General features: G+C 45.3%; 1 protein-coding gene across 6 annotated transcripts in view; it reads left to right on the top strand.

The window, feature by feature from the left end:
• ITGA9 (integrin subunit alpha 9) overlaps positions 1–18019 on the top strand; it is a 363861-nt gene that overhangs the window by 219908 nt on the left and 125934 nt on the right. For all 6 annotated transcript variants that reach the window (XM_024132323.3, XM_028478504.1, XM_055080233.1 and 3 more), the window contains exon 18: positions 9621–9771. In XM_024132323.3, coding sequence (XP_023988091.1) covers positions 9621–9771 — 151 coding nt within the window. The remainder of the gene's footprint in view (positions 1–9620; positions 9772–18019) is intronic.

Here is an 18019-nt window from a genome sequence, read left to right as displayed (position 1 = left end):
CCGCGCACCGCAAAAAAAAAAAAAAAAAAAAAAAAAAAAAAAAAAAAAATTGTGTGTATCACTCCACGTCTGACTGATGTTGAGATGTCTGACAACTGATGTTGATGTCTGAGATGTTTTTATCATTTACTCCCCAGGACATGGCTTAGCCTTCATAATACTCTATGTGTACAGAATATGGTGAAGGCATTCCCAGTGGCTTCTTACCTCTAAAGGCTGATGTTGGCAGCTTTTTCCTTTGGAGACATAGAAATGTTGGGATTTTGAGAATGGGTTTTTATACAGTTTTGTATAGATTGCTAAGGAGTTGCCTGTGTCACAGAGGAGAGGCCTCCAGTCTGGCTCTTTGAATGCAAGTGCTTCTGTAATGAAGAATCTCAGGGGCTTTGAAGCAACTCTCAGATGCAGCAGTAGGCTTGACTGTAAAAACTCTCATCCTGTAGAGGTGAACAGAGGCTGAAGACCAATCACCATAATGACATTCTAGGACAAAGTGGTGTCAACACTTGCGCCTTGGAGGTATTGACAGCTGCCTTCCTGGGTTGGGAAGCCAAGGACAGCCCCTTACAGAGTGCCTGCCCTGCAAAAATGGGTTCAGAAATTTGTGCTTGCTGCCATTTGTGTCCTCTCGAATTGGTCCCTAGTCATTCTCCCCAAAGTGAATTGCACTGGGGAAGCTCAGAAATATATACTCCTCAGATTCAGCAAGGGTGGTGTGCTATGTGACTTACCTTAAGGTGCACTGGTTTAGGGCAGGGACAGTATTAAAAATAGTTAACAACCTGCACAGCAGGCATACCTACCTTTTAGAAGCAGTCGCCAGGCAAAGACAACCAGAAGAGCACCCCTGGTGCAACCTACTGGCGGTCAGCCCTGGGTTAGGGGTGTGTTCAGTCACCCATACCTGTTTCCTGGAACCATGGGAAGAAACGGAGACTATGGCACCTGAGGTGGATCCTTGTGACGGTGGCATGAGAAGGAAAGTGAACAGGATGTGGATCACAAGGGGTGGAGTGGGGTTTCTCCAAGGCCTGGAGCCCCTTTCAGATGGTCAGAGATAACAGGATTAGCTGATCTGACCTGCCAGAAACAGGCCTTATTCACCAGGTCATAAAGCTGGCATAGGGCCCCACCACAGGCACTGTCAACGCTGTCAAATCCCTTTACCCTTATGTGCTGGCCTGGCGTCCGGCTCCCAGAACTGCATCTGTCTGCCTACTCTACCCACCGGGTAGCAGTCCAGAGGTGCTGGGAATAGATGCTCTCCTTTTCCCACATCATCCCTCATCCAGTGACTGGAGTCGGCACATAAATTCTTCCTTCACTGCACAAATGCGACAACTCAGGACATTCCTTATGGCCTAGATCTGCGTGGTTTACCTCCTTTTTGCACCACATCACATGTAATCAATGAGGTTCCCCTGCCCAGTGTACAACTTGGGGCATCACATTTTGGTAAAAGTCAAAATTATCTTCTGCAGCAGAAAAGTACATATGTGGGACACCTTTTCTTTTTTTTTTTTTTTTTTTTTTTTCATTTTACAATATTCATTACAGCATTTTATAAGCGAGTTTCAGGAGCTAAATATTATCAATGTTATGTCTTTAAATACTCAATTTTATTTTTACCCCAGTTTATTTTCCCTAGACCTCTACTTTGCAAGTAACATGAGCAAATCTGTGCCATTGAAAATTAATTACAGACAACCGTATTATATGTTAAAAGTACAATACGTAGGGCTTCCCTGGTGGCGCAGTGGTTGAGAGTCTGCCTGCCGATGCAGGGGACACGGGTTCCTGCCCTGGTCCGGGAAGATCCCACATGCTGCGGAGCGGCTGGGCCCGTGAGCCATGGCTGCTGAGCCTGTGCGTCCGGAGCCTGTGCTCCGCAACGGGAGAGGCCACAACAGTGAGAGGCCCGCGTACCGCAAAAAAAAAAAAGAAGTACAATACGTAGAATTTGCTGAGAATCTAGAACAGTGCTGACCAATAGGCTTTAAACTTTTTAAACTTTCTGGTAGCCACATTGAAAAATTAAAGTGGAACTGGTGCGACAAATTTAGTGTATCAAAAATCATTTAAACATGTAATTAATACTAAAGCAGTGATTGAGATTTTTAAATCCTTTTTTGTTTTATTGCACTAAGTCCTCGAAATCTGGTGTGTATTTTACACTAATTCAGACCTGCTGCATTTCCAGTGCTCAAAAGGCACATGTGACCGGTGGCTACCATATCTGACAGCACAGGTCTAGAATATACTGTGTTGTCTCACTTAGTAGATGAGAGAGCTGGGGTAATTATACACCAGTTCCCATCAGTCATTGTTTGAGGGCTGCTACAGGGAATGTCAGGGGCTTAATTCTTAGGCATTTAGCTGGCCTGCAGCAAAAGGTCCTCCGGCAAAAGATGGGGATGCTGGCGGATGGAATTGCAGCCTTGGAAGCTGTAGAGATAAGACGCCCAGGGACAGGAGCAGAACCACCCATACATAGCCTACTATGTTTTGCAATACCTTCACTTTGGTGCCTTATTATTTATTAATAAATTATTTGCAACACACCTGGCATTGGTGACTCAAGATAACTGTTAAGTTTACTGGCCTAGAGGATAAACTCAGCACTCTGACGTTCAAGGTCCGTGGGAATCTGGACACAGCCTACACATTCCATCAATATTGTCCTCCTACCCATCTTATTGCTAAGAATGTCCTTTTCCTGCCTCTTTCCATGTTATTTCTGAGTCACTTCCATCCCTTTATCTTTTGTTTACTTTTTTCTCTGCCTGGAATGTCCTCCCTATTTGTCTGTCCCCCCATTTGCTCCTCATCCTTTAAAATGTGCTCATTTTCTACATCTCTTAGGGAACTTCTTACAGCAACGTCAGTCTACAGTGATTTCTTTGCTCTGGATTTCTCTTGCCTCTTATACTGCACCTGTTCTTTTGGCATGACTTGTCTTATCAGCTTCATGGTGCATCTCCTTCACATAATAATCAATTTATTTGGTGCCTCGTGCTCATATTCCTCATAGGAAGACATCCGATGAACAACCGTGGTTTTATGTGGTTTTTTTCATGTTTTTTAATTTTAAGCACTAACAGTTGAAAAGCTCTGATAGTTGTCAACAAAGTGCCAAGAGGAAGATTGTCCAACAGAGCTGCTGAAGGCATCTGGAGTCATCCTGAATGCCTCCACCAATTTCAAGGAAAATTGTCAAGAGGAAAAATAAGCACTCACAATAGCTTTTGTAAAGAGATGACATCACCCAGTATTCTAAATATTCTAAATAGTAAGAAGGCAACTACGATTTCATTTCTCATCCTATACCCAAATAAGTTTTATGTAACTTTTATACCATTTAGTTGTATTTTTATGTACTTTATGAGCAATGGGCACACAGAGAGAATCGCTGGCCCAGGAGTTAGGAGGGCTGCCTGGCTCTGCCACTGTCTGCTGTGTGGCCTCAGGGAAGTGGTTAATTCTGGCCTTTATCTGCAAAATGATGACTCAAATGAGTCCCCATCCAGCTGTCAAATTCCATTTCTGATTTTATGATGTCTGCTCATTTTTAAGACTAGGAATTGTTTATGATTTGTTTATGAATTGTTTATGAATTGATTATGATTGCAGTGGCTATAATTTATGTCACTGCTTTTATGGCACATTGTTGGGGATATCTGTGATTTGTTGGTTGCTGAATCCTTACTCAGGAACGCGGCCCCCGATTTTGACCTTTCTCCTGTGGAAGAACATGTTCTGCTTCACAGTGTCCTTTTTAATATGATTTCCATGAATGGAGAAACTAGTGGGTGTGGGTGTGGGTGTGGACAATCGATCTTAGCCAAATTTTTTTTGACAGGGCTACCATTCCATTAATTGTAGGATTCATGGTTCACTTCCTTGATAATACTTTGCGTAATATCCCCGATGGCCCTCCCCTAACTCCACTGTCCCTGCAGAATCCCTTCTTTGCCTCTCATCGCATACAGGGTCTCGTAAGGGTCTCATAAGGATGTTTCCTTATCCCTAAGGGTCAGCACGTAGCACATACTGACATTAACTTATGTCGCACATGTTTGTTTCCTCCACTAGACTGTGAATTCCTTGAGGGCTGGAACCTGCATCCTTGGTGCCTAAATTGAGAAGGTAGTTTTAAAAAGTGATGGATGGATAAATGATTAGAAAGAGGAAGGGAGGGAGGATGGAAGGAGGAAGGCAGGAAAGGAAAGAGTAGGTGGATTTGGCTGCCCTGTAGTATTACCCTAGTTGTCATTATCAAATATAGTTGTGGTTCATAAATATAATGTCAATCTTAATGACAGTATAACAGGAAGTTTTGAGAACTCAAATACAGTTGACTAGAATGTGCTTGACTAACCCTTGTCCTAGCATCCTTGACTCAGGCTAAATTTAAACTAGCAGCAAAAGAAAATAAAAGTGTTATATTCTATAAAAGATAAATTATAACCACAAGTTATTTAAATAAGGTCATTGTTTATATCTTTAAGACTTAAGGAAGGTCTAAAATGATCTAATAGAAAATTGTTAAACACCAATTTAGCTGCTTTAGTTTCTTTCCTTAGCATCTTCACCAAAAAATTATCTGCAGAAAGCTGTTTCTGTGATGGTAGAAAAGGAAGAATTTGCTTTAGTGACCTTTAATGGTTCAGCATAGGATGATTTGGTATGGAAATGTATTGCATTTACCCAATAAGGAACTTTGAATGGTATGTGCTTTTAATGTACAGTAATGAGTGAGGTCAAAGTACAGTTTCTACAGTGATCCTCAGGTACCACACGGCCACCAAGACGCCCATAGCAGCATCTGACATTTGGAGTATTGAATGAATTGGCGCTAAACTTCAGTATAAACCCAACATGTTCACAAACAGCTGCTGTAAGATGTATTAGGACAGTTATAATTATTATTTTTGATAAAACATGAGCAAGATGTTTCCAGCAGGCTGTATGTGTGCTGTAAGATAAACTTTCTAGAAACTGTACAGTTTGTACCTTATGTTAGTGACTAATCATGCTTTTCATATAAAAGTACACCAGAGTCATTGGTGTACATAGAAATCTGACCCACTTAAAAAACTGCAAAATCAAATTAGAATTAATGGGAAAATTTCTCAGGGACTAAAATGCGTTGAAAATTAGAAAGATTGTTCTTCAATAAATCAGAAAGCACCCCTGGAATGTTTGGCACAAAAACACTGTGCCTCATTGTTTTACTCTTTTAGCAGTCCCGTCCGAGAGGTTGGTCTTCACGGAATCCTGTTTTTTTTCAGATGTCATTAAATGACATTTCTTGCCAAAGCCCTTCCTGGCTGAGCTAGAGATTATATGAGTTGTAGCTCAGACAGCCTTCATGATGAAGGAAGTTTGGCACCAGCTCCAGCTCAGCACCTCCATGGCCCGGTGACCTTGATCAGAGTGGGCTCCCCTGTGGGGGGCTCAGCATCTTCACCTGTAAATGTGAAGGTTGAACTCATGATCTGTTGTGGGGAGGTCATGCATGCCTTTCAGTCATTCAGCAAGGGTTTGTTGAGCACCTACTATGTGCCAGGCACCATTCTATCCCTGAGGGTTCAATGATGAGCAAAACCAGACAGAAGTCCCTGCCCCCTGGTGCCTAGATCCTAGTGGGGAGAGAGATCATCCTTAATCAAACAGCCACACAAATAAATGTGTCATGACAACCTTGGGAAATGCCATGAAGGGCTGGTGGAGCCCCCGGGGCTGAAGAAGCTCATAATAGGGAGATTTATTTCACCCAGACGGGAGACCAGAAAGGGCATCCTAAGGGTGTGACAGGCAAGGGGCTGGAGAACACAGGCAACGGTGGAGGGGGACGGGCTTTGAAGGCACAGGAGGCACTGAGTTCTAAGCTCAGCAACTTGGCCACCTTATCTCGCTGCATCTCGATTTCCTCATCTCTAAAAATACAGCTGACATCAGGAACCTTTCATGCTGTCATGCTGTTGCAGGTTTCAGGACAACTTGTTTGAAAGTACCCAGCACCAGGCAAACTACATTGCATTTCATTTCTAAGAATAGCTTTGGAAGCAGAGATGTACTGTTTTGTACGTGGATTTTTAGATGTGAAGAAAGAGTGAAAACAGCTTTGAGGCTTCTTTTGTTAAAACGTCTGAGTTTGCTTTCAGCCCTGGAAGGTCCCTGGCTTCCCTTACTCATAGAGCCATTGTTTGCCTTACTTGACTTTGTGAAAACCTGGGAGTGACCTTGCTGCCTGATTAAGTGACAGAGGCTTTAGGGGCTGGCAGAAGGTTAGACATCCCTGGCCTGATCCCTTGCCGTTTACACACAAGGGAAGGAGGCTGATCACATGAATGACAAAACTGGAGTGAGCAGGCAGCCCCTGCTCCATGGTCCTGGGCTTTTCTGTCTTGTCTCTCTGCTTAATATTTCATTTGGAAACTGTGGATACTTTCTGAGGCTACTTGTGGGCGCTTAGGCAATTCCTTCTTGAGATAATGCAAGGCTAATGCTCTCTCATAACTCTTCAAGGCCTGAGAATTACTTCTTTAATCTTACAAAAGCAAACAGGAGGACAGAAATAACCCATCAATTGTTTAAAATGAAAATGGCCAACAATAATATATAATTGCCACAATAGCTTGAGGTCAGGGTCTTCATTTACTGGAGGCCATTCAAGAATTTGAAACTTTTCTCCAAGTTAATTTTTCACATCTTGTTTGGATCCTCAGAGCTCTTGCTTCCAAAAACAAGGCCATCAGATCTCTCATTGCACGTTATTTTTGTTGACGTGCCAGGCATGCAGGAAAGTGAGGTCCTCTCTTCATGGATGGGTAATGGTGATCCCCTCCCCCACAAAAATGCATATTTCAAAGTTTTATAGCCTACTGAGATTTTGGAGAGTTCTCTTTCATGCTGTATTAATGGTTGCAAACAACAATAAACATGTGCTTGTTAATTTAAGTGGAAAAGGAATTTATTGGAAGGATATGGGTTGGTTCAGAGCCTAGGCAGGAGGGAGAGGCAAGGCTTAGCCCAGGATGCCAACCCTGGGCTCTCAACTCCTCTGCAACCACCTCAGATGATCTCAGAGGGCCCTGGTGTCATTGGGCAGCCCTCAAAATTCGTGGCTCCAGTTGGCAGCATCCACCCCCTACACTGAGGCCACTTGACCACCCTTAGATCACGTGCCTGCACTTAGTTAAGTGCCCACACTTGCATGACCAAGAGGAGGGCAGAGGGAGGGTCTGCCCCTTTTCTGCTGACAGTTCTTCCACCTCTCTTGAGATCCCCCCCAAACAAAAACGTGTCAGGATGCTGAGTGGCCAAAAGTAACAACTGTCCAGTACTCAAACCCTCATATGCTTGATCACATCTGCCACTAACTGGCTGGCCAAAGATCGGCCTCCAGTGTGAATTTATTTTGTCCAAAACTCACACTGTCTAATAATCATCAGCCTCATGTGCATCTTCATCCTTGTCATCATCCTCACCACCATCATCCTCATCCTGTTGATGGTCCATTCACTCCCCCACTCTCCTGGGCTGCCATTTCCCTCCATCTCCTCACCCTTCAAATATTCCCCTCTCCCCCTCTTCCTTCCCAGTCTTTGACGCTGCTTCTATTTCACTGCAAAGCGGAAGCAATCACAGGGGAACTTTCATTTGTTCCTACCACCCTTCTACTGATGCATCTGGGCCATGCGCTCCACTTTCTCACTTCGTACCAGCTGAGGCCAGCCCCTCCATTTGTTCACCAGGCCATCCAGCAACTGTGCCCTGTCATGTCTTTATTAATTGTCCCCTGCCTAGTAGATCCTTCCTGTGATCATGTAAATATGCCATGATAATTCCCATCTGAAAAGAAAAAATCAATTCCCTTAAGCCCACTTCCCCCACCAGCTGTCAATCCTATTTCTCTGCTTTCCTTTATAGAAAAATTCCTCCAAAGAGTCAGCTGTGCTTATTGTTTCCATTTCTTCTCCTCCTACCTCTCTCAGACCAACTCCGATCATCCCTGTCACTGCACTTCAGCAGTTCTTATCAAGATCACCAATGGCCTCCAGATGGCTAATTCCAGTGGCCAGTTCTAATTCCTCATGTTAGATTGCCACATTTGACGAAACTGATTACTCCTTTCTTGAAGCATGTGGCTGCTTGGAGACCGTCTCTCTTGGTTTTCCTCCCATCTCCTTAGCCACTCTTTTTCAGTCTCCTTTGCTGGCTCCTCGTCATCTTTAGCTCCTAAACATGAGACCCCCTTCTCTAGTTACATGCATTCCTTAGTGATCATTTCTAGTCCACCCAAATGCATATCTCCAACCCTGACCCCTCCTTCCACTCTAGACCCTTACATCCAACTATCTCAGCATCTCTTCTTAAAAATCCAATAGGCATTTGGATTTTCTCTGCTGACCTTCTATACCCATGGTCTTTCCCATCTCAGTAAGTGACCCCTCTTCCCTTCAGGTTGTTAAATCTGAAATCCTTGCAGCCTATGCAAGAAAGAGAGGAAAGAGAGGAGTCCTCTCTTTCCCTAACACCCTTCATCCAATCCATAAGCAAAATCTGTTGGCACAACCTTTGAGACATCCAGAATATGACCTCAGCTTCTACCACTGTGGTCTGGGCTGCCATCTTCTTACACCTGAATTATTACAAGAACCTTCAAACCAGGCTCTCTCCTTCCCCCCACCAACCACTCACTCCGGACTGTTCACATCACATCCAGTGAGCCTTTAAACATTGAAGTCAGGTCACACCATGCCCTGCTGAGAGGCCTGCAGGAGCTCCTATCTCAGAGGCAAACCATGGGCCTAGGGATGGCCCACAATGCGTGGTCTGCCCACCCCCACTCCCTTCACCTCTAAGCCCATTTCCTCCCACTCTGCCCCTTACTCACTCCTCTCCAGCCACATGGGTCTCCTTGCTGCCCTTGAATACACCAGACACAACTTTTCCTTTGCTAGTTCTCAGATATCTGGGTATCTTGCTCTCTTTCTTTCTTCCAATTTCTACTGAGAGGTCACCTCATCAGTGAAGCTTCCCTGACCAGCCTATTTAAAATTGCACCCCACTCTCCCTCCAAATCTGGTGTCCTCTATCCTTCTTACCTTTTGTAAGTTTTCTCCGTTGCTCTTATCACAGTCTGACCTGTATGTTTGCTTCTTTGTGTATGTGTTTTTTGTCTCCTTGAAGCTACAGGAAAGCAAGAACTCTCTTTTGTTCACTGCTTTCTCTAGCACATAGAGTAGTGATTGGCATGTAGTAGGTGCTCAGAAATATTTGAATGAATTACTATATGACCAGATTCCATGTATAGGTTATTAAATGTCTTATAATTTTCCAAGTTGGATGCACTAGATTTCCCATGAGCCACAGGACATCTTAGTGAGTTAGGCAACACAGGACCATAGAACTCCCCGTGCTTAGATGATGAAGCTGAGGCCCATGGGGGCTGACTGAGTGCCCTGGGACGCATGGCTAGTTACTGGGCTTCCTAGGACTTTTAGTTCTGATCCCAATAGAGTTTCTGCCCCCACTCTCCGCTATCCCCTGATGCCTCATGTTATATCAGTGAAAGCTTCAGAACACTCATTGCTGTTCATTTTTCCTTGCAGTGTTGATGACAGAACCCCATATCTAGCTATGGGGGCTGTGAAGAATATCTCCCTAAACGTCTCCATCTCCAACCTCGGGGACGATGCCTATGATGCCAACGTGTCCTTCAACGTTTCCCGGGAGCTCTTCTTCATCAACATGTGGCAGAAGGTAAGAAGGACCCACATCTAGTGCATTTGCTGACTTTCATCGTACCTTGGAATATGCAGTGATTCTGCAGAGATTATTCCTTTATGTGGAGGATCGTTTGGAATTATTATAATTTTTTCCTCCTGAACTTAGAAAGCATTGTTGGTAAAGCCAAAGAAGAAACCGTAAATACCCACGGTGCATCAGAGCCGTATCCGTATCTCACACTGTTTCCCATCCCTCTCTCTTGTGAAACCCTCTCTGCACAATTTTATGTCTGGCCCCTTCTCTGAGATGATACAGTCATCATCTCCGGCACATGCCTGTTCTAGAGTATGCCCACTGTAGGTCAGTAGTTGTTGTGAAAAACCAGATAAGAAATGAGAACAGATCACTGCTTATCATGTGCGTTATCACCAGTGGTGCCCTTGATGTTTTCCATTCGAGGGTCATGAACATCTGCCTCTGCTTTGGCGTATTGATTTAGTCCTGAGATATTTTAGTGAATTGAGTAAATTAAATCATTTCCATGAATTGAGTGAGTTTTAAAGAGCGATTTAATTTATTTGCATGGTTGACATTTAAATAGCATGACTCAGAAAGGAAAAAGGAGCTGGGATTCTCTCTGGTCCCATAATCCCCCTCAGTGAACCACTCTGGGGAAGAAAGAGTAACGGGTCTCAACTGTAGGCGGCAGGAGGAATGAGTGGACTCGGATAGTCCGTCTGCTAGCTGGTGGTTGCCTGACTGTGGGCAGCTGTTCTGATGGGAAGTTTTGCAGCTTTTCAAAGTGTTCACAGATTTGAACTGCAGCGCCTTGATGTCTGTGTAAAAATGGAGCCGGAATCACTTTCCAAGGGAAACCTTGGCCCTGCCCACAGGTGAGCACTTGGTGTGCCTTCGGGCGGTGGGCAGCCTCTGTCCAGGCACAGGTCCTGCTAAGCTCAGTTGTTTGGACAGGACTGTGCCAACCCTGCCCGGCTTAGGGGGCAGCTGGGGCATATGGAGACATCCTGAAAGGCGCTTCAAGAACGTCCCAAGAGGTCATTTCAGACTCTCTGATGCTCCGTAGCTTCTGGAGCTCCAGGGTAGGGGAGGCCACAGAGGCATTGAATGCAAGAAGGGCATGCTTTCCAGCCACTTCTACACCCCCAAAATTGTCCCTGATTTAAGCCCAGTCCAGAGGGAGCCAAGAATCATCAGGGTTCTATTACCTGGCTGTGCACCGAATCTCTTTTACAGAATGTCATGTGCTGTGATGGGTCTTCTTGTGGGGCGTAGGAGGGTGGATGGGGGGAGAGGGGCTCACTCAGGGACCAGACCTGTGGAACTCACCTTTATGGTAACTAAGAGGATGTGGCTGGTGACTGGGTCATCACATTGAATGTATTCCTGTCACTCAGGACCCATGGGAGAACTTACTCTCTGTCTCAGAATTAGGAATAGCTATGCTTTTCCAGAGCATTTTGGCTTGTTCATATCTGTGGACACAGTCATCCTTATAACCAGCTAAGCTTCATTGTCTCTGTTGTCTGCTAGGAAGCTCAGAGCTTGCCCCACTCTGTTAGTACATAGGACTTGGTGGTATAATTTATAAACTAAGTAGCCTCCTGCATCTTGCTTTACTTCCCTTCACCATGTTTTTCTTTTTGGCTTGGAGACTGTATAATATTCTATCATAGGATATAGTATGGATTGCCTATGAATTCCTACTATTGGATATTTAGATTATTTCCAATTTTATTCTCTTTTAAATAATATTATGATGAATATCTTCTACAGAGATTAGTATGAGCAAATGGTTATATCCTTAATCTTATAATTATTTGGGTAATGGGAAGTAGCATTTATTGACCATGTGTTATACACCACGGGTTTTACATACATTTTCCCATTCCCTCCTTACTGCATGTGATCCAGGTGCACCTGATTTATTGGAGCAATGTTCTCAGGAGAAAAGAAGTGAGGGAAGCAGGTTGGGGCAGAAAGGGCTGAGTAAGCGTGTAAAATCCAGCCTTGGTCTGGGTTTTGGGGTGGAAAGAGGTGGGGGAATGCCCTAGAGCATAAATCACTCAGCAGAATTGTCCCCCTTTGAAGTGGAAGGGGAGCACCATTTCCACCCTGTCATCATCATTGACCACTGGGGGCGGTGGTGAGTAGCCTCCCCGACATCCTGGATGAGGGGACTCTGGTCAGTCAAGGACAATGCACCTGAGAAGGACACAGGTGTGTCACTGGCTACTGTAACTGATCATGGGGCCAATGAGAGCACATTTTTATCTCTTTGGCATTGAGTCCCAGCAACCTTTAAAACCTTTGGCGCAGGGGACACTAGGTTTCAATTTAGCAGAAAGTTGACAGGGTATCAGGGGCTCTTCAGGATGTGGTGGGCATTAGTCCAGTAAAGGTGGCAGGACACAGAGACATTATATCATGCAGCTGCTGCAGAGGCAGGACTGGCTAGAAAAGCAGATGGGTGAGATGGCCCTCAGTGTAGCAGGAGAAGGAATAATAGAGAAAAAAATTCCCTTCCTGTGACTACAACCACAACTGCAAAGTTAAGCAACTAGGGAATATAAATGGCATCACTCAGCTCAGCGCAGGATTTTAACGGCATGCAGGTGGGTAATGAGGGAGACAGGAGAGGGCCCACCCACCGTGATCCACCTACCAGAACCAACATGGGCCCTACAAAAAGGTTCTAGCACATTAAGTAAGAAAAGTATACCTCCAGATACAGAGGGAAAGCATACCTTTTAAAAGACTATTAATAGAAAACAAAAGTAAATTTTACTGAGTGTCTGCTTTTGTTTTTAGTAAAATTCAAGAAAAAAATGAACCCAGCAAATGATCAGATAGTAGAACAACAGACTGAGAAGAAAAGGGAATGGGCTGAGAGTGAAGCAAAAATAAAGGTTTTGAGTGGGATGAGGAAATATTATAATGAAACCAAGAAGGTAATGACAGAATCAAAATATGTGTTACGGGGACTTCCCTGGCGGTCCAGTGGTTAAGACTCCATGCTTCCACTGCAGGGGGCCTGGGTTAGATCCCTGGTTGGGGAACTAAGATCTTGCATGCCGCGCAGCATGGCCAAAAAGAAAAAAAATATGTGTTATGATCAGGAAAGAGCAGAATTGGCAGTACGGGAAGTTGATTCATTGTTGCAGAGGGTGTATTTGAGGAGGTCTCTTGAGAATTCAGAGAAAAAGAACAGACCAGTGGAGAAGGATGGCAGTGAAGACTAGGTATGGAAGGTGGAGGCTGGAGAATCAGCAAATAGAAACAGTTCCAGAATCACTGGAATAGAAGACATGAGTAGACAGCAAAGAAGGATCTCCATTTTCTTGAATGGGTGCCGCAGACATTAGGCAGAAGTGTTAAGAACAGTTTAATGTTTACACATAGCCTCATGACATTTCTAATTTTACAAGTATGAAAATGATACTACTCGTACCTAACAGAAGACAAAGAAAGCCATTTTCTACAGATTTCTGTAACATTAATAGCAATAATTAGAAATTATTGTTCCATGATGAAATAAGAATTCTATACCCAACCAACTTGCCCTCCATGGTAAAGGCAAAATAAAGATATCCTTGAATATGTAAGAATTTGTAAAGTCTACTAACTCTCCTGTTTTGGATTCCCCCCAGAGCAGACCCAGACACACTGATGGTAGTGTGTAGGTAGTTTAGAGAGTGGTCTCCGGGGGTGGGGGTGGGGCACGGTGTGGGAGTGGTGAGTGACGAGAGACAGGAGAGTGTGCACGGAGGGGCAGGTGGTGCTGTGGGCAGTTCGGGCTCCATCCTGCTGCAGACCTCTGAGAGACAGAGTCTAGAACACCCCTCAGACTCACTGCTCTGCAGGGTAAGGAAGCTGCTGGAGGGTTTATCCACCAACTCCTGCTGCTTATCCATGGAGAATCACTCCAGAGGCATTAACTGTCCAGCCTTTGCAGCCTTCCCTGGCTCTGGGCCACACTTCCTGGGGCCAGGAAACAACTCAGGCAGAGAGATGGGGGAGCTTTGGGCCTGGAAGGGGACTGGCCTCAAGTGACCAGCCCTACGGGTGTTTCCAGGGAACACGAGCAAGGCACTGGCAGCATCTGCCACAAAAGTCATGAAAGCTTGAATAGCCGTGAAACTCTTCCTGAGAAACAGTTACTTACAGATACAGAGTATTGTTGAATAAAAAGTGTATTAAAGCCAAATAAAAAAAGTAAGCAAAAACAATTTTTACAAATATTGAAAGTATTAAGCAAATGTAAAAAAATTATTGCCTCAGTAAATACATAATTTTAAAGATTAATAAAAATAAGCCTATAATCTGTTTTACCATAAAAATTTAGAAGAAACTTAATCTTGTCACTCCTCTTGCTTCACATTCTTCAGGATGGAGCTCAGGCTCCTCAGCTGTTCATGAGAGGCCCTTCCCAGCCTGGTCCTTCCTGCCTCCCTTCCTCCCTGGCCTCGTTGATCACCATCCCCCACATACATGCTTGAATCCATTCATACTTTATTACTGAAGCTGCCTTTACCCAGGAATACCCCAGCCGCAGTTTGTTTAATGAACTGCTCCGACCTCACATCTCAGCTCAGGGGTCACCCATGCAGGCCCCTCGCCTGGCTGCACAGGTGATGTGGGTAGATGGATAGTTGGGTGGATGGGTGGATGACTAGCTGTCCCTCTTGTCCAGAGTCACAAAACAACTCAGGGCCCAGGCCCTGACTGCAAGGTCTCCAGTCTTCTCTGTCGTCACACAATTAGTGATATATCAGTTTCTGAGACTGAACAAAAAAATCTCACTTGAGATGGATTTTTCTATCTCATGCAAGCCTTCTTTTCATGGATTTGTTCTTCCTTTAAGGGAAGACTGCTTATAAGAATGTGGGCTGCACAGGGATGACTTTTCTCTCACCTACATAAAGCTAAAAGAGAGAATAAGAATGGAGAAAACATGGTTTGGAATACCACTGCATCATACAACTTTAGGGTCACGTTCACCTTGGGCTCTATGTGAGCGACACCTCGGAGTACAGTTCCACAGAATACAACATGAACGGTGCCCTCTGGAGTCATACAGCTATGTGGCACTGGAATCAAGATAAAGTTGAGTTGTCATTTCTTGCCTTGGTGCTACTTGGCACAAAGGGACTTAGCTCTTCTTGCATCCGTGGATCAGAAATGGAGTTGTTTGGACAGCAGTGATTAAGTATCCGCTAAGTGCCAGGGACTGTACCAGCTGCTAGGAGACACAAGGAGGAATAAGCGCTGGTCCTAGCTCTCAGGGAGCTCAGAGCCTAATATGGTGAAAGACATATCAGGCAGCATTTAAAGTACAAGATGCCAGCTGCTCTACAGAGGTGCTGAGAAGTTGCTTTGCAGCACAGAGATGAAAAGGTGAAGCAAGTCGCTACTGTGACAGCTAGTCTTGGGTTGGACAAAATCCCTGGGCAAATGCTAGGGGTAGATGGATGGGCCTCTGAAGAGTTGGTGTCAGCCGGTGCCAACAATGCAGACCTGGGGTCGGTGGGTGGGGTGGGCGAATTTATTTGGGAGGTGAAGTCCAGAGCTGGGCTGGAGTAAGGGTGAGATGGCAGAGGAGAGCAAAGGAGGAGGGACAAAAGGAATCCAGCGAGATGGAAAGAGGTTGCCCATGAGGGACAAAGGACCAGTACCATTCCGAGTGGCAGGGTGATGTCAGGACATTTTAGGAATGCTGATGCCTGCTATTCTGTGCTGAAGTAGCTTGTCAGGTAGGACTCCTGCACTCATGAATAACTCACATGAGCGAGAGAAACTCAAAAAAAGAGGCTGGGTTCATGAGTACATCTTTATGATATTGACTGCCATGCACATGTGGAAACAGACATAGACACGGACATTGTAAGCTTCAAGCAGGTGCAGGAGAGCTCCCAGCTGACTTTTGGGTACAAAGGGGACGCAGCAGTTTGCCTTGGAGTTAGGGAAGCCCGCACTGGGAAAGAAGAGAGAGGAAGGGCAGGCTCCTGACCTAGTCTCTTCTCCACAGCGTGCACTCTTGATTTGGGTCTCCCAGATGCTGACCTTGAAACAAGGAATTGAGGTCAATTCATTTATTTGAGAGGTGCAGGAAACACTGGTAAGGAGGTGAAGTGATACAGGCAGGTGAAGGCAGCTAATGAAGAGGGTGCTTTTACAGCAGCTACCACAGTGGGTGATGGGGCTTCATCCTGCAGGGCAACTCGGGAAACAGGACAGAACACAAGCTTCAGGGATGAGGGAGCTGGGGATTTACACCCCCTCCCAAAGAGTCAGTGGTTGAGGCCTTCATTCTGGCCTTCATTCGCCAGTACTAATGTCTTATAATGTGCATGGCCAGAGCCATCTACACGGTTCTGGAACAATGTTCTCAGGCACAGAGATGCAGACCCTGGCAGCTGGAAGTGGGCTGGAGCAGCCTGAAAGGTGCAAGCCATCTGAGCAGGGCTCACCAGCACCTCCACCCTGAGCACCTCACTTTCTAGGCTTCCAGAAGTTGTAAGTTGGCCTCATAGCACTTCACTGGTATTCTGAAGACGCACACCTCACAGTCTATAGGAGTGGGGCAAGGCGGGTGTTGTAAATGGGTGAAGGGGGCTGGGTGTGGGACAGTAGGAAGCAGTGGAGACTGTGGAAAAATGGAGGATTCCAGCCTATTCCACAGAAGGCAGCCCACGCCCAGCAGCAGTCACCTGTTGCCAGCTGGGAGTGAGAGCCAGTTTGCCAGACTTCCTGTTTTTCAACAAAAGCCAAAAATCCACATTTTTATGTGAAATCTCATGGCGTTGGCAGCTAATTAAAATGTTCTCTGAACATTGTATGGGCCAAACAAAACATGTCCGCTTGACTGCATCCAGCCTGGAGGCGACCAGTCGTGACCTCCCGCTTTGCTGTTTTCCACATGTTCTAGTCCTGTTGTCTTGCCTGCTTGTTTGGCACATGGACCTGGATTTCTGGTAGAACCTAGTTTGTCTGCAGCCTTGATGGCACTTCAGGTCTACCCCTGGGCAGCAGATCAGCTAGCCAGAGACTGGAGTGTGAGTGTGTATTGGGGGGAAGGAGGGAATTGGAGAGGGTCAACCCAAACGTGGTGTTCATGAAATTTTTTTACTTTTTTTTTTTTTTTTTTTAATTTTTGGCCATGCCACACGGCATGTGGGATCTTAGTTCCCTGACCAGGGATCGAACCCATGCCCCCTGCATCGGAAGCATGGAGTCTTAACCACTGGACCGCCAGGGAAGTCCCTTACCTTTTTTTTTTTAATTGAAGTATAGTTAATTTACAATGTTGTGTTAGTTTCAGGTGTACAGCAAAGTGATTCAGTTACACATACATATACATATATCTATGCTTTTTTGGATTCTTTTCCCTTATAGATTATTACAGAATATTGAGTAGAGTTCCCTGTGCTCTACAGTAGGTCCCTGTTGCTTATCTGTTTTATATACAGTAGTGCGTAGAGTTCCCTGTGCTATACAGTAGGTCCTTGTTGGTTATCGATTTTATATACAGTAGTGTGTGTATGTTAATCCCAAACTCCTAATTTACGCCTTGCCTCCACCCACCTTTGGTAACCGTAAGTTTGTTTTCTGTGTCTGAGAACATACGTAGATTTAATGATCAGCTCTCAGACCTCAGCTCTGTTCCTCCTCCTCAATTTCTACCACCAGCCAGGCGTCCAGACAGAGGAGGGCGCCCTGCTTGGGAAGAGTGGTTGTAGGTGGAGCCCTGCCTGGGGTGATTTGGCCTCTGCCAGGGCCAGAGTGGGTATTGCTTCTGACCCAGCTGGGCATTGTGAAGCTGAGGTGGATGAAGCCATACTTGAGAGGATCTGGGAGAGGACATGGGATCCAGGAGGCTCCCACAGCTCCTCTGCAAACCATCTCCTCCTCCAACGCTTAGCTTTGTTTAGAAGCATTTCTTGGGAACCAGTACACACTGCTCTTTTTATGTAGCATTTAAATGCTCCCAGTCTGGAAATGTCAGTCACCCATAGGGAACCATGCCCTCTGCATATTCTCAGAGCCCAAACAGAACACTTTCATGGTAGAAATGAGAGAATTTTTGGTGTCACAACTAGGGTAGGCTTTGTGTCTTTTTTTTTTTTTTTTTTTTTTTTTTTGCGGTACGCGGGCCTCTCACTGTCGTGGCCTCTCCCGTTGCGGAGCACAGGCTCCAGACGCGCAGGCTCAGCGGCCATGGCTCACGGGCCCAGCCGCTCCGCAGCATGTGGGATCTTCCCAG

Source organism: Physeter macrocephalus, chromosome 18 (genome assembly GCF_002837175.3).
Source record: "Physeter macrocephalus isolate SW-GA chromosome 18, ASM283717v5, whole genome shotgun sequence".
Classification (NCBI taxonomy): Eukaryota; Metazoa; Chordata; class Mammalia; order Artiodactyla; family Physeteridae; genus Physeter; species Physeter macrocephalus.
Note: the sequence above shows the minus strand (reverse complement) of the source record. Positions and strands in the feature narration are given on the sequence as shown.